Genomic DNA, 17,527 nt, shown 5'->3' with positions numbered 1-17,527 from the left:
TGACTTGAAGCTGGGAAGCAGTCACTCACCTTTATTTCACTTAGGGAATAATGTTTTTCTCAGGACCTGTACCTAACTGGGCTCTGAGCTCATTGTCATCATTGCTCCTGAAGCCCCACAAGTACTGTTGACCTTTTTTGAGTGGTCAAAACCCTTATGGGCAAAGACTGTTCCAAATACTGTGTTCACATTTCCCATATTAAATGAGGCATTACCACATTCAGAAAGATGTTTTTAAATGTCATCCAATGTTAAATACTCTTTTCCAGGACAGTTGGTCCAAATTAGCATTAAGGAGAATGGATGTCCTGCATATACCACCTTGCCCACTTGGACTCTGAAGGTTTGTTTAGGGGGTAAGTACACAGTCATGAGTCCAATGAACTTTTTCTAATGATCCAACCTTGTACAATAATACTTAAAATGCACACTTGATGATTTTGAAGCACAGAAAACTTGGATTTTCTTGAGTCAAATTCAAGAGAAGCTAGCCAGTTGGAGTGTGTATACGGAACTGTCAAGAAGCTAAAATAGGAAGATACATTGACCAAGAAAGCCTAGTTTATATTAGCATGAATTACCTATAAACAAATGGAACATGAAAATCAGTAACCAAAACTTTTTAACGTGCAAAGCTGAAGAAAACCTCATCCATTCTTACATTAACTACAAAGTATTCATTTCAAGTCAGAAAGCTTTAGTTGTTGGTAGGGGCAACAACTCTATCATTAAACCCACTAATAGCTGCATCCCTTTCTGTACCCCAATCTCCCAGCCTGTTTGGTCCTATCAGAGTATTGATTTGTTCAAGTAGCAAACTGAAAACTTCTCTTGGAACCACAGAAGAATAATGATGACCCATCTAAGCTAATTATAACAAGCCTCCAAATGGGCTTCGCTGATCTAGTTTGTGGTCAGTCATGCCCATAAAGAGGCTTTGTAGAAACTCCCCTACACACACACACACACACACACACACACACACACACACACACACGAGTCCCTGTTTTCTTTCCCTAGATAATGGACTGAGATAGAGCTATTGAAGCTATTTGTTGATATGAAACAAAAATCAAAATAATTATAATAATAATGGTAGAGCAGGGATGCAGCCCCTGAACAAAACTCTATATCATCTGCCTCCTGGTTAGATTTTAAGCAAAACAAACAAACAAAAATACAATACCCTTATGTTTAAAGTTGCTAGTAATTAGCTCTCCTATGACCTGACATAGAAAACATTCATAGCTAGTAAGTACATCTTCAAAATTAGTAACAATGTTTGAAATTTGTGCCTCTTACCATGATACAGGAATCTGCGGCTTCAAGGTCAAAATCAGTGATGTTGAAGAACACACGGTGATGTTTTTCAACTTGAATGACCCAAGAACATTCAGTATTAGCTCTGTAGCCATTGGGGTAATTTGGAGAGTGAATCTCCCCTCTGGGTACCTGGAAAATCCCACCACAACCTGCAAGAAGGAAACCCAGTTCAGCCATGAGAGGGATCCCTGTGACATAAAATTGTAAGTCATTTGGGTCTAACACCATGTATCTGATCACATTAATTCATTCATCCTAAGTTAAATAAGGGGACATGGATAATATGAGTAGAATACTTTAAATACTATAAACATTGGTGTCAAAGGTAAATTAAAATAATAATGTTGGGTATAATTCAGTTACTAGAGTACATAGCCATGCATCCTATAACACCAGTATTTCAGAGGTGAAGACTAGAGCCTCAAAAGTTCAAAGTTATTTGTTACTATATGGAAAGTTTGAGGTCAGCATGGTCTAAATATGATCATGTTTCAAAAAAATAAAAATAGCAAAAATAAATAAAAAATGAATTCATACTTTCACAGACTACAAGGTATCCCTTTGTTGTTTTCTGAAATATCACATTCTCTAAGAATTATCTTTGCCTTTGAAATGTTAGATGGTCCAGTAGCATATAATATTATAAATTCCTTAATGTCTGTCTTTGAAATTGTTAACATTCCATATAGAGTACATTATTTAAGATATGTTTAATTCTTACAGTGTTATCAAACATCTGTTAATGCAAAGTCTACCAATGTAAACAATTGTTCCTTGGATTTATGATAATACAAACAACTGATAGGCAATTCCAGCACTGTTTGCTGGCAGCGGGACTAACTTGACTGCTCTACATATAAATTGGTAATTCACTCTAAGAGAGATTTTACATAGCTCCACACTATCTTGGTATTAAGGAAGTGGCCTAAGGTGGCCTTGTGTCACATCCCTGCACTAGCATATAGCAATGGGACCTTGGGAAAGTCATTGAGCTCTCTAAGCTGCCTTCCCCTTCCCTGCTTGTCAGATGAGGGTATACAATAGATTTCCCTCACAGTATAAATTGTAAAGATTAAATGAGCTAGAAAAGTACCTATGATGTAGTAACTATTGTATGAATAATACTAATCACAGCAACAGTGTGAGTGTCTGCTAGAAAAATGTGATATAATGCGCAATTTTAAAAAAATCTGCCATAGGCAACTTATTTTGACAACCTAAGATCCTGGGCAGAAAATCGCTATTGCAACATTTAATTTTGGATTTGACACATTTAATGCTTATTTCTTTTGACATTTTCTAAGAATCCGAAGTCCACTCTATGGCATGATGCTTACTGATGTTTAAATGTGACCTGGGGAATAGGAACTAGTCATGTGTTCAGCAAATAAGTCTCTCCAATCACCGCAATTCTGCTTTTACATGGGCTAGCCTATTTATATCCTGAGAAAGGTAACCCCACCAAGGCCTTTAAGGAAGACCATATATCAAAGCAGCACTGGCTACTCAAGAAGTTTACAAAGTGTAACTTTGTATAACTGTCATGCCTTCTTTAATAATTTTGTAAAATTCGAATTCAGCTCAAATGCTTTCAGGATATTTCCTGTATCACTTACCTCCAGGGACTGCTCTCCATGAAGCATTGAAACCTCTCCCATTTAAATTGCTGTCAGTCTTAAATCGGATTGCTAGCTCATTGTCAGTACTGGAGAGCTGCATGGGGTTCGCTGACGATGTTCGGGAACACAACTGAGCTATTCTTGGAGAGTGAAAATCAAGGCCTGTATAGATCTAACAAGATGCAGAAAAGAGAAAAGGAGCTTAGTTAAAAGATACAGTCAGGCATTTCAGCTTCTTTTTGAGCTGTTTTTTTTTTTTTTTTTTTTTTGCAACAACTCTTAGAATCTATTATGATTAAAGATTGTACTCAGTTTCCCTGGGTGAGATGAAATACAAATTTGAACTGAGTGTTTATAGGCACCCCTTCTACCTTAGGAACACAAATTTTCAATCACCCATTGCTTCATGAAATGATTAAGTTTGAACACACAGATTATTCCAGGATTTTCCCTATATTTTCTTTTTTCTGAGAATTCTTGCTTTCTCTGACAGAGGCACTGCATATAATACAGTATAAAGACAGATTTTCTAAGTTTTGTAAATCTCAGGATAAAATTGTTTTTGTTTATAAATATTGAGCTCACTTAAGGCTTTTGATTTTCTAGTTACAATTGTAGAAAATTCCATCTACCCTCAAAATTGAATTTTATTAAGATTAGGAATCAAACATAACAGGGAGTCAAATACAACCTGCAGAAGTGTACTCTGAACATCACAGGAGTAATGTGCGATCTCCCACACTCTCAAGAGTGTGGCCAGGATTTCCCACCGCCCATGTGGAAACCCTCCAAGTCTGTTCCACATGGCTGCAGGCCTCCCAGGCACCTCCAAGTTTGCCCCACTGTTATGTCGGACTGGAATCCCTCAACTCAGTGGCACATTCTGCTGCAAAGGGTTTCCTTTCCTCAGCCCTACCTCCAGGAGAACTCACATGCCGGACACTCCTTATCTGAGGTGTGTGTAGGACTTGGGAGTGAGGGGACAAAACAACTTAAAAAGAAGACACTGACACCCTTACTCCCATCTTCAAGGTGTTCTCAAAGTTGCTTTGTAGAAGACAGAGCACTTTGGGTGACAGTTTTCAAGTGTAATGATGTCTGAGCCTGTCACAGCATCCAGCCTCAAAGCCAGGAAAGCATCTCTGGGTGAGATCTCAAAGGGCAGCATCCTCTCACCTCTGCAAGCTGGGCCTCCTTCTCCTGCTCACCGCCCCCACCCACTTCCATGCTCACCCTCAAGCCCTCAGCTGACTGATAGGGAATTCACTAAAGACTTCCCTGGGGAGACAGCGAGAACAAGAAACCCACTTTGGAGGAGGAGTATATGACTTGAATCTATAATGATTTCTTTGTCTGATTATTTCCCCACATCCCTCCCACCCCCAGCCAAGCAGGAACCGTTAAAGAAAAAGAAACTGCTGTTCCCCAGAGGGCTGAGCACAAACACAGTAATTGCAAAGGAATGAAGCAGGCAATTGCTCTGGGCTTATTTTCACTGGGAGGAACTAATGTTTGCTGTTGGTAAGGCCCTGAAAGTGCCATGAAAAGCCGGGCTTTGGGCAGAGCCTCTGTTGTTGCCTCTTTCCATGTATGTACAGGTGAACCGAAGCTCATCTTGCTAAAACTCTTTCTCAGGTCTGTCCTTCCTATCCCAGCCCAGATCACAGTCCCTAGCACATGCAGCCAGCAGCATGTGTTCCTAATCTGAGGAGCCAGCAACCAGTATGTATTCCCAGAGAACACTGCATTGGCGCTAAGTACTGACAAAGAAACCTACAAGTCAGCAAAATAATCTTTGTTTTCCCTGTTCATGCATCCCCTTGAGATCACAAACATAATGGGTATGAGTTGGCTAGGCCTAGAAGCCTCCAAAAGAATAAACACTGCCACTTTGAACATTCTTTGCCTCCCCTGGCTCTGGGCTCAACTCACAAATGACCATTGCTGAGAGGTCTGGCTGTGCAAGCTGCTCACACCAAGCAATTGTTTTGTTTTATTGTACCAGGGTGGGGATTTCCTCTCCAGGTTCTGCACAGAGCTTTCTTGGAGACTGAAACAAAATCAGCCTGGGATTTCCATAACCAAAACAACAGGATGGTGATTTTTGGTTCCCAGAAATAAAACTGATAGCTAACACATGGTCAAAGTGGGAAAGGATGGAAAGAATTTCTGGGTGTGATTCATTCTACTCCAGCTTGTGACTAAAAGCTGTGGGGGCAAGCAATGGTACACTGAGCAGAGATTACCGAGTGTTTTTAGCAAATGCCCAGGATGGGGGAGTACTTCAAAGCCTGCAGTTTTAATCTGCTCTGAACACTGTTTTCTGCTCTGTTAGCTCCATTTATTTTGAAGATCAACTCAGCATTCCAGGGTTATGAGTAGCTCTACGGCTGTTGCTTTGTGCAACTGGCCACTTGTGGACAATGATTCATTAAAGGATGAGGTGGCTCCCAGTAAAAATCAGTGGATCCCAGACAGTCCAGTGTCTAGTGACAGTGAGTCCTACTTGGTTGTGCTCAGCACGATAGGAAATGTGAGTGTTCAAGTTGAGAAAGTTAGCCTTGTTTCTGGAGTACATACCCATCCTAGTAACAGATTTAGAAACCTACTGTCAATGTATTATCAGTGAGACAGCTCCCCTGCCCTACCCCCAGCTGGGTACTGGCAGAGAAATAAAAAGGGTTTGTAAACTAAAGGCCGAGGAGTTACTCATTATAGCCTCCAGGCCTTGACATAGTCCTTCAAATTGTGCTCCTAGCAGAAGTTGTGAGCCCACAGAATTGTCAGTTTGTCCTACTAAACATAAACCCAAGGAAGCTGCCACCTCTTGTCACAGATATTTTTGAGCTGGCGTAGGTCCGCCCACCCCCAAGAGTGCTGCTTGCTGCCTGGAGTCTCTCATTTTGTGCTCTTGAGGGTGCTTACAGAGAACACCACTTGTCTCCTCATTCTCACATAATGGGTATGACAAGACCCAAAGCACAATGAATCCATTTATATTTTGCCAAGTGGGCACCAATCACATGTACTCTGAAATATGAAGATGAAGGGCTTGGAACCTAGAACCGTGTATAGTGCTGCAGAGAATCAGCTGCCAGCCCTTTTTAAGTGTTAAGGGTTTTATGCAATCAAACAGTATCCTTGTTGGTAGAGAAATGACTTCAGCATCCCTCAAGTCTTTCTTCAAGCTCTACGGTGAATTTTGGGGAGGCTCCTTTGTTCTCACCACAGAGAGGGGTATGGATTTGACCCAAGGCCTCTCAGTTTTGGCCCTGACTCCCTCTCACCACTGCTTCCTTGTAAAGGGGACTGAGTTGCTGAATGTAATTCCTTGTGACTGTACACTAGGGCTTGAGAACTCCATTTCTTCTTATTAAATAACTTTCAAGGGTTAAAGTATTCCTATAAAGCCCTCTGTGTTATTTTCAATCTTCACTTTATCTGGGTTTGCATAGAGCTGTGAGTAGTGACTGGATTCATGGCTATGTTTTGTAGACCTTCCATTTGTGGAGAAAACTATATCAAAATTAACACATGGAAAACAGCAGCTGCCAGAGAAAGGCTTGAAACTCTTCCCTTCCTAGCTTATAGAAGAGATCATGCCCAAGGAAAGTATACAAATGTGGGAGAGGCCTGAGCTGTGTGCATGACCTGTGAAGGTGATGAGCACCGGGGCCCACTACTCTCAAAGACATGCCTTTGCCTCAGCTCTCTAGCCCACTCTCATTCCCTTTTGTTAAAAAACTGTCTCTATGTCTATGTATAACCATGTATCCCTGGTCTAATTCTTTGCCCTGGGACACATGAAACTGTAATCTTCATCAGGTGCCATGGCTATAATAGCCACCACCCAGATGGTCATAAAAAAAGGCCATGAATGTGGGAGTTGATTTGGACAACTATAATATGTGTACAGAGTCCTCCTTGTCTTGCATGGGACTATTCACATCCAAATGTGAATGTGGTTGTGTACATTCATTGTGATCCAAATGTGTATCATTACCACGTGTTAATCACAGTTGTGGATGGATGCTTTTGCTCATTTACAAATATCGGATGCTTACTCTTTGCTTGGCATTTGGCACAATGAATACAGGGTATAAAAGGGACAAGCCAAATGCCCCAGCCTCGTGAAGTCTACATGTCATTAGCTGTAGAATGATGTGAAATAGGAGTTCCCATAGCTGAGGTGATGGGGGAATTTGCATGTGCCTAGAAACCATTCAATTTGCTGATATATCCAGAAGTTGATAATTACAACCCTTAAGGCCCAAAATTCTCTAAAGTTGTCTTAATTTTTTGAGATAAACTCTTGAAGTAGCATTGGAAAGTCCTTATCTACAAGGACACACCAAATGACTTAAAGGACAGCCCCCCCCGTAGCAGCTGCAGCTGTACCTCTAGCAGAACAGTGGGCAAAACCCCCAGACAGCAGCTGCAGTTATGAAAGCAATATGCTCATGGTCAGTGTGTGGGGGCCTATCTTCCCACTGACTTCCAAATGTGCAATGATTTCTCTAAGGGAGAATCCTCAGACCAGAAGTAGAAGTGTGGACTGCTAAAAACCCCAAGTATAGCCTTTATCAACACGGACCACAGATAGGGGACCAATGAATCAGCCCTAAAAGGGATCAAACCCAACCTGCCCACTGTGGTTCCTTCTGTCCTTTCCCAGCTCTTTACTCATGTTGTTCCCCAATTGCTGCTGGTTCTTCTTACCTCCTAGTGAACCAGCCCCAGCCAAGGCCCGCAGGCACTACAGAGAGAGCTCCAACTGGCGTATTAATCCCATATGTCTGCTAACACTATCCACAGAGAGGAGATACTTATTAGAATGTCTAAGAATAGAAAAGGGACAGCCACTGGAATGAATATGGGCTCTTTCTAGTTTTACCCTAGATTTTTGTAACACACTGAAAAAGCAATCTGACTTCCTACCTCCAGGGTGTCATAGTTGCAGTCTGTGTGATATTCCACATCAAAATCATGGATGGTGAGCTGAATGATATTCCCTGGGGCCACGCGAATGTTCCAGATACATTCCTTGTCAGGAGGATAGCTGTTAGGGTACCCAGGGCTGCTGAAGGAGCCCGTGACTCCAGACATCTCCCCACCACAGCCTGTTGAACACAGAAAGCTTAGTTAGTGCAAGGGGCAACAGTGGCCAGAAAATATTTAAACTTTCATCTCATCAAAGGTGATGGAGGATGTGTAATGCCTCCTATAGGAGAAAAGTTACAATAAAGTTTAATTTTGCCATCATAAAGCAGTAAAAAGAGTGTGGGTATAGCTAAGTGGTAAAACACATGCTTAGGATATACAATGCCTGGGCTTTAATCTCTAGCATAAAAAGTCAAGAAAAGGAAATCATAGTTATTAAATGTATTCTTTTGAGGTAGTGATTATTATTTTATTTCTATAATAATGCTGAGTTCTTATTCCTACCACATCTAGATTTTCTTTATTAGTTTTAGGTGAAAAGACCTAGGGAGAAGACAATGGCTTCTGGGAGTGGGGATCCTGAGTCAACAGCAGAATTTCAAATCTATAAAGGACCTGATTGTAGCCAGGCATGGTGGTGCATGTCTGCAATCCCAGAAGGGGAGGTGGAGGCAGGATCAGAAGGACAAGGCCAACCTCACTCCCACAGCAAGTTTGAGCCCAGCCTATAACCCCTGAGATTGACTCAGGAGAGAGGGAGCCCCTGATTCTGGCTCAAGTTCCCAAAAGTGCTAGCTAGCGCCTTCTTTGTGTACTTTTATCCTACTTCCACTTGAAACTTTAATTCCTAGATTTTAAATCTGTAGCTCAAGGCAATACCTTTCCTAAGTCTTATAACATTTCTCCTTTTATTTCTGGGGGGGGGGATAAATCTCATTTTGAAAAAAAAATCTATTTAAACATATGGACATTATTTTAGACTGTAGAGAATGGTCTAAAAATAAACATAATCAAAGACTAGGAAAGATTTTTCCTACTGTAAAAACACACTGAAAATATTCCTGAAGCTAAAACCAGCATAGCTTGTACAATTCTTCAATATGTCTGCTCAACTCTAGAAGGCACCAGCCACAGTCTATTTACTCTGGAATTGGTACTTCCTGAGCTAGGGCAACACTGGGTCCCATGCTATGTTCAAACATGGAGCTTTCCCTAAATTACAAGTGAGTGAAGCCATTCTGTTTACATGGAGGGTTCCTGAAAACCATTTTATAAAATAAACAACCCAATGAGAAAGCCCTTTGAGAGGATCTGGAAGCTCAGATAGTGCATCTCTGCATCTTTACTTAGGTTCAGCCCATCAGCCGATCGTATCCATTGTTTTAAAATAGTTACCAATCTAAGCCTCTGAATTATATTTTCCCATTGTTCCCATTGTTTTAGGTTCCCTTGTAAATTCTTTTGCACCTAAAAGGATGCTAACACCGTGACCTGTCACTGTACACTGGCATGATGATATCAGATTTTTTTACTCCAGTGTGGCTTTGAAAGCCAAAGTTATAGCCCTGTAGATCCACAGTACCATCTCCTACAGTTCAAGACTGATAAATAAGCAAGGTTTGTTTAATAATAGAAGTAAGATATTGTTTTTAAGTATCATTTTATGCTCCCATCAATAGTGTGTGTGTGTGTGTGTGTGTGTGTGTGCGTGCGTGCGTGCGTGTGTGTGTGTGTGTGTGTGTGTGTGTGTGTGTGTGTCTTTGAAGAGAAATTCTAATATTTTCAGTTTTACTCTGTCAGGAAAGTGTGATTATGGAAAAAAAAGAAGAGAGAGACTGTTAAAACTTGAAAATTATGTTTTTTCTTCATGTTCTCATTACTTCTGTAGTTTACCATATTAAAAGGGTAATATATTTGACTTCAAAGTTCATGTCAAATATAGATTAAAATATGGAATCTAGTTGATTTATGATTGAAACCATAAATCCTAGAAAATAAAGTCAACTCTGATAATTATGTTTAGAAACGTGATGACACCTTTGTTATTCTCAAAAAAGCAAAGTAGTTTTCCAGTTTCCTATATTCTCTTGTTCACTTACTGAATGAGTTATTACTAGGTATATACTTTAGAAGAAGCATTTAATCTCTTAAGAAATAAATCTATGAACATGCATGTTTTTAGGGTTATACACTAGTAAACATTATTGCTTTTTATTTCATTTGCAAAGAATAATTTATTTTATTAAAAAATAACAAGTGAGCTGCTTTTTATACTTTATTGATTAGTTTTTCAAAGCAGGACTGTAGCCAAGAATCTGATATTATCTCAGTGCCCAGTGAGTGGGCAGGGTGTTACTATCTTGCTAGGTGCAAAGGAATTTACAAGGGAACCTAAAACAATTGGAACACACAATAGGAAAATGTAATACAGAGGCTTAAGTGAGTCAACTCTGATTTTAAAACAATGGATACGATTGGCTGATGGGCTGAACCTAAGTAAAGATGCAGAGATGCACTATCTGAGCTTCCAGATCCTCTCAAAGGGCTTTCTCATTGGGTTGTTTATTGATAAAATGGTTTTCAGGAACCCTCCATGTAAACAGAATGGCTTCACTCACTTGTAATTTAGGAAAAATACCATGTTTGAACATACCATGGGACCTAGTGTTGCCCTAGCTCAGGAAGCACCAATTTCTAGAGTAAATAGACTGTGACTGGTGCCTTCTAGAGTTTTATACTTTTGTTTTTTGTTTTTTTTTTCATTATTATTTTGAGATAGGGTTTCATTATGTACCCTTGGCTAGCCTGGAACTCACTATGTAGACTAGGTTGGCCTCATAAAGATATGTCTGCCTCTCTGAGTGCTGGGAGCAAAGGTGTGCCCTACTACACCCAGCTCTTAAATGGTATTAATACAAACAAGAATGAATGAATGATCATGTCATAGGCTTTTAGACTAGTGACTTCAGGTATGAGACTTAACATCATAGGAAGGGATTAGAAAGTGAACCCTGAATATGAAAAGATTCATGACAATCAACATTGTGTGGTCATGTGTTTGCGGTTGAATGAATAATAAAATATAGAAGAAATTGGGAGGTTTTTTTAATAACTTAATATTTATGACTAAAATAGATGAAAGTTGACTTAGGAAAGGCATGTCAGGGCTCAACATGAAGAATCTGACAACATGACAAAAATGACAACTAATGAGAGTTTCCAGAGTTTCAAATTTAGTAGAACAGTGATGTGGCTTCTTGCAACCAGTTTATCAAAGGCTTTCATGGGGAGAACAATATTTGTAACTGTTCAATTAACATGTTAGATCAAACCCTTTGGAAACAGTAAATGGGTTGAATGTGGGTTGTGACATTAGACAAAGTGGGCTTCAGTTCTGCTATGATACTTCATGAATAAATAATTTACTATCCCTAACCCTCAGGTCAGCTGCATGAATATTAGTTCCTAACTCATGGCATTTTTACATAAGTTAATAAAAGAGTCAAAATAAGAGTCGTGGATAGGACAATTGTTCGGCTTTTACTACATATTGTCTCCTAGCAAGAGTTTACTAGACATGAGAACACACTATAAAAATCTCGGGGCTAGGAGTAAAATTATTGGCTAGTAATTTAGGTACCAATAGAGAAAAGATACAAAATGTGTTGTTCATTAAGTTGTATGCTTTTAAGTCCTATACATATGTATATGGCAGTGTACTTTTCAAAATGCTTTTAATAATTACATTATCTTGTTTGAAATTTCTAACAGCAGGAGTTAGGCAGGAATGGTATGTAAGATTCACTTTAGAGATGGTCTGTGAGTTCACAGCACTTAATGAATTCCTCTAGGAAAAATTCTCAGTTATTCTGATGCACACACACCTCCTCCCCCTCTAATTCTGTGTTGTCTCTATGCCAAAGAGACACTGCTGTAGTGCTGTAAGGACCGCATTGGATCCTGTCCTCAAGGCTGCTTTGCTCACTGACTAAACAAGGAATTACCTCAGCAACCTGCATAAAGGAAGCAGAGCAAAAGCTTGTCATTGACTTTGAGGCAAATCTGACACTGTCCAGTACGTTAATGTCATAGGCAGCTGCTGAGCAGGACTGCAGTAGGATATTGAAGTGACTCACATGTTTCTCCAGCTTTAAACAGCTAATCTTTAGAAAACCATTACCAGTGACTGATAATCTATTTGATTTTATTTTCCTCCAAATCCCAGTCATCAGCTGAAAGGAAGCATTTACCTTATCAGCAGGAAGCACACTGCTCTATGGTGCTCTCAGCAAGGACAAGTTGAAAACTGTTGCTAAGTCTGTCTATTTGGATAAATAATTAAACATTCTGTTCATGAAATAACTCACCTAATACCATTTGTGTTTTGAGTTTCTAAATTGCAGCACAAAAGTACAGTAAGGGTCTCCTATGTGTATTCTGTCTTTAGGCCAACTATGACTGGTATTCAGTTCACCCTCTGGGTCACTCAAAATTGTCACCTCTTCATGTTTGATGTTTTCCTAACACTATAATCCACAAGCCAATTTGTCAGGAGGGGTGCTTGTACGGAACAAATACGGCCAAAGTCCACTAACACTGAAGAAACTGGGAAGCCAGCTTTCAGGGTACCCTCACACTCTGTGCTCTACTTCCCGAGGGTCATGCCTGAGAAATCAGCAGTTGATGATACAAAGCCTAACAGCTGGAGTATAGTAAAAACAGCAACTACAATAAAAACAAATGTTAAACACAAAAAATTGAGAAGGTTCACATACTCAACTGAATATTGATTTATAATTTAATAGTCTTTCTGTGACATAAAAAATGCAGACTTTTGTTCTGTAATACCTTGAAATGGGTTCATTGGCCAGGTCAACTTATTTCTATAAAAGGACTCTTTGTGCCTCTGCCTATAATTGGCTGACTTACCACTGGTTTATTTTACTGAAGCTAATTTTATTTAAAACACACAAGTACAAAAGCTTGAAGGCAGAGTATCCATGGAAGAGCCTTATTTTATTCTCTGTACTGGAATTTAAAAAGTCATGGCTTATGTCAGCTATAATTAAGACAGTATTAAGTGAGTTCTGTTAGGAACAACACTTTTAGTTATCTTCAAAAGAAAGCAAGTTCAGCAACAGCCAGAAAGGACAAGAAAGAAGGTCTGGAGAGGACTGGGGAAGACTAGGGACTTGGCAGTGATGATCTGATGGAAATTAGCAATGAAAAGCTGGGAATTTAGGGAAGGTCCTAACTGTGCTAAGGTAACATATTTCCTGGTTCTCTTGTTCTACTTAATTTCATAATTATTTTAGCTCGTGTCCTCATTCTCATAGATAAATGCTAACCCACAAATATTCCCTAGAAAATTAACCTACAAATTCTAAAGTTTGGGAGATTGTTTTTGCCTGTGACTTCAAAGACAATAAATGTTAGAGTTTCCTAAGGAAAAGTAGAAAATGAAAAGACAGAAACAAAGAAACAGACAAAGCCATAGAAGAAGAGTTGTCCAAAGTCATGGAACAAAACATCATGGAGTAAGCAGAGTCATTTCCCAGATTTGTGTCCACCAGGAACCTGAGCATGTGACAGGCAGGTCTTTGCTATGTTGTCCCCTCAAGGAGACGTTACTGGATTAGGATGAAGCTGAATTCTAATATGACTGATGTCCTCGTGAGAAGAAAGTGAGCCCAAAGGAGGCACCCATGTAAAGTTAGAGGTAGAAGTTGAGGTCATAGTTGCTATAAAAACCAAGAATTTCCAGCAGACAACAGAAGCTTAGAGAAGAAGGAGGATTCTTCCCCAAGGTACCATTTTGTGGGATGGCATTGTCAGTAGCTTGAATTTAGATCTGTGCCTTCTAGAGTAAAGAAATAAATTCCTTTTGTCTTGGGCCACTGACCCTGGGTACTTTATTACAATAGCCTAAGAAGCTAATACAACTCATTCCTTTGTTAATAAATGAGGCGCCAAACTCCCACACAGGCATGAGGTGGCAGTGGCTCTGGGTGTCACATGGGAAGGAGGATGATGTGTAAGTTTCCCTCCCTCATCTTGTACTGACTTTCTATTTATCTTCTTAGATATTAGATGATGGTTAGACAAGGATGAGGTTAGAAATAGGAAAGATCTACCATTGAAGAAACCAGCAACAGATACTCACCACATTAGGGGGAAACAAGGAGTTAAAGCAATGACTAAAAAAAAGAGTTAAGAAGTCATTAAGAGCTAGAAAATTTCATCCTCCATGTGAACCTCACTCCTACTCCACACTTTTATGGAGAGAGAGAGAGAGAGAGAGAGAGAGAGAGAGACGTTTACTGTTTTTAATACTAGATACTAGAGACCAAAACCAAACCAAACAAACCCATATCACTAAGTGTGTGAATTAGACAAAACAAATAAGAAATTCAAAATCAGTACTACCTATAGTTATAAAATGACATGATCACTATGTCATGCATAGTATAAAAGATTAAGCCAATAACAGCATCTATCTAGGATGTCCTGGGTCTGAATATTGAAGTTCTTCACCTTAGCACACCAGTAAAAGAAATGAAAGAAATAAATCCAGACTGTCCATACTTTATATAAAATTTAATTTCCTGTCTATAAAGGATAAACATCTTTCATTTTATCCCAGACAACTATATCCAGTCTCATCATATTTTTGTTGTGATGAGCTATAGCCTTTTCCTTCCAATCTACTTACTTCTATTTTGAATTTCTAGTCAGATTGGAAATGTTTTCCCAGTGGAAATTCTCTGCTTACAATTCTCTAGGGTAAATCAATCCATTGATTACACTTATTCTATCTATCTCTATCATCTATCTTCTCTCTGTCTCTCAGACAGTTTTGAAATTATACACGATTTCTAAACAAGGGTAGTATAAAATATCTGCAAAGGAAATGAAATCAAGGAAATGGAATAAATGTCTTCCAAAATAAAAAGTCATACATCATACTACTAATAACTACATCATAAAACCCTAGGAGCAAGAAAAGATGGAGGAGTCGTGCCCTCATGCATTTGCAAGTTCAACACTCACACATCTATTTTAAAATATTCATAACCTTCAATTCTTCAATGTCATTGTGTTGGACAACTTTTTCTAGGGAGAAGTTCAAGGAGCCTCCAAGACTGCCTCACCCCTTTCTGTCCAATTCTACCGTTCACTTTGCCCTCAGTTCCCAAACTTTGCTCCGCAGGGAGGTTGTTCCATACCAGAAAATGCACAAAAACAGGCAGTGTCATGTTGATGGTGTTGATAACACTTGATGTAGTCAAAGAGAGGCCACCACCTTACAACTGGACTCAAGTTCAACATGGCTGTCCCCTAAGAGGGAACTTTAGAAACAGACATACAGAAGGGGAAAGGCCATGAAAGATGGCAGCAGCGATGTGGTTATAGGGACAGATGAGTCCAAGACTGTTTTCTGTTAATATCACATCCAGAGCTGTAGTAAGCCAGCCAGCCAGCCAGCCTAGGTCCCTCTCTAAAGGGAAGCAAAACAGCAAAGTCAGCAAAATCCTCACACACTCTATGCTGAGCCAATCCAGTCCCATCTGAAGACAGCTACCACCTCTATTACTGTAAACTAACTCTTCTTTGTAAGCTATTTTTCATCAGTCCTGTGTAGTGCTAGAGCACATGTTAGCAAGCATGAGTGTGACCACCGATGCACTGGAAGACGTGTGGAAAGGTAGACAGACATGGCTAGTTTGTACTAGTCCTTTGCCTGACAGTGTGCTAAGACCTCACCACTGAACTCCATAATTTATTGTTACTTGAATAGAAAGACAAAATAAATAATGTAATTTTGAAGGGAACTCTTGAAACTAGAACATAACTTATGTTGGGAAGAGTCTAGTCTATAAATTCTTTAAAATGTTTATTGCTATGGAATGCTCTTTTAACATTAACTACTGCAGGCTCTGAATTTCTTTATATTGCAGGGTAATGTCACTTTTTCACAATGAAACTTGTGGGAGAAATTGTTGATTTCAGACAGCAGGCATCTACTTAAAGCACTGACTTCAGGTCAAATGCCAAAGGTTTGTTTGTTCTGATCCTACCATCTCTGGACTTCTGAGTCCGAGTTAGTTGCTAAAGTTCTTGAAGGTGCATTTCTCAGTCATTTTCTTCTACAATATGAGACAATGTTGCTTCTTTCACAGAATTATTAGAAGATATGAGATAATATTTTAAAGTACTCAGTCATTTTTAAATAAAAACACCAAGTAAAATGCCAGTAAGGTCAGTGTACTAAGTATTTAATCACATTTTAACTTAACTTTCACAGGCCAGTTTAGTTTATTTTTCATAATTAATAACTTAAAATAGATTTACTAAATCACAGGTAACAGTTTTCTGGCCATTAACATAGTGGGAAGAGGGGAGGGAACTGACTCTCATAAGTTGACCTCTGACCTCCACATGCATACTATGGCATACACTTATACACTATACACATAAATAACTGGATACTATAAATAAATGAAATGTTAAAAAAAAACAAAATGAACTTACAATTGTTCTTAGGTGGTCAAATCTACATTGTTTAGGCTATATGATGAGAAGAAAAAGCATTAGAAACAAATGCTTTTATATTACGTATTACATATATATGCTATAGATATGAATACTTTGTTTTGGAATGGATTTTCATTTATTGATACAATTTAAGGTCAATTTTGTGATATGTATATTTCTCTTCTTGTTTATGTATTGTGTTTATATAGCTCATTTAGAAATGTAATGTATAATGTAGTACAGATTATAGATAATTACCTATGATAGTCAAAGCTTAGAGTTAAGTTAGTTAGGTTTTTCAAGATACACAGAGATGTATTTGAGATAGATAGGCATTCTTCAAACCTTTCAAAGACTACAGAGTATGGCATTTAAAATGGTTTAGGGTTTTTCTTGACAGTGAGACATAAATGCTCCTGGCAATACCACCTACGTCATAAAGAAAGATGGACATCGAAGAAACAAGTTATGAAGTTTACTTCCAATATGGCAAGACTAGCCACTTGGACAAGATACTGCTTTTGTCTGGACTGTTTGACTTTATGCTGTATAAACTGGATATGCAGGATCCACAGAAGAGTGACTACTGATTCATGATGGACATTGCTACAGAGTTCCTGCTTCATGGAAGAGTCTGCCAGACAGTCTGTAGGACACAGAGAAAAGTGACTGACAAACTGCCAATACAAGAAGACACTTTAAAGTTTCCTGCTTTGCGGAAGAGTCTGCCAGACACACTATGGCCTATGGGCTGAAGATGGAAGATTACAGAAGAACTTCAGCTGACTGACCAGGCAGTGAGTTGTCTCTGTCATTTCTAGAGTTTATATACTATCCTTCTGTGGTCTTTAAAGGAGTTGAAGACAGATAGTTATGGTTATAGTTTTCCTTAGTTAGGATTAAAAATAAGTTACTTAGACTTTAGACACACAAAGATAGAATAGATGATAGAATATTTTCTTGAATCTTACTAAATGTTAATGGACTAAATATTGTTAACTGTGATTCTTACTTGATAACTGTTATGTTATATATTTTGCTATGTTAAGGTTAAAACCTTTCTTTTTATTTAGACAGAAAAGAGGAGATAATGGGAGATGCCATTATGT

At 38.9% G+C, this 17,527-nt stretch overlaps 1 protein-coding gene across 1 annotated transcript in view; it reads right to left on the bottom strand.

Annotated features, from left to right (window-relative positions):
- Cubn (cubilin) overlaps nucleotides 1-17,527 on the bottom strand; it is a 202,139-nt gene that overhangs the window by 98,301 nt on the left and 86,311 nt on the right. The window contains 3 exon segments of the mRNA XM_051205896.1: nucleotides 1,303-1,472; nucleotides 2,940-3,114; nucleotides 7,881-8,062. Coding sequence (XP_051061853.1) covers nucleotides 1,303-1,472; nucleotides 2,940-3,114; nucleotides 7,881-8,062 — 527 coding nt within the window.

Source organism: Phodopus roborovskii, unplaced genomic scaffold (genome assembly GCF_943737965.1).
Source record: "Phodopus roborovskii unplaced genomic scaffold, PHOROB, whole genome shotgun sequence".
NCBI classification, from domain to species: Eukaryota; Metazoa; Chordata; class Mammalia; order Rodentia; family Cricetidae; genus Phodopus; species Phodopus roborovskii.
Note: the sequence above shows the minus strand (reverse complement) of the source record. Positions and strands in the feature narration are given on the sequence as shown.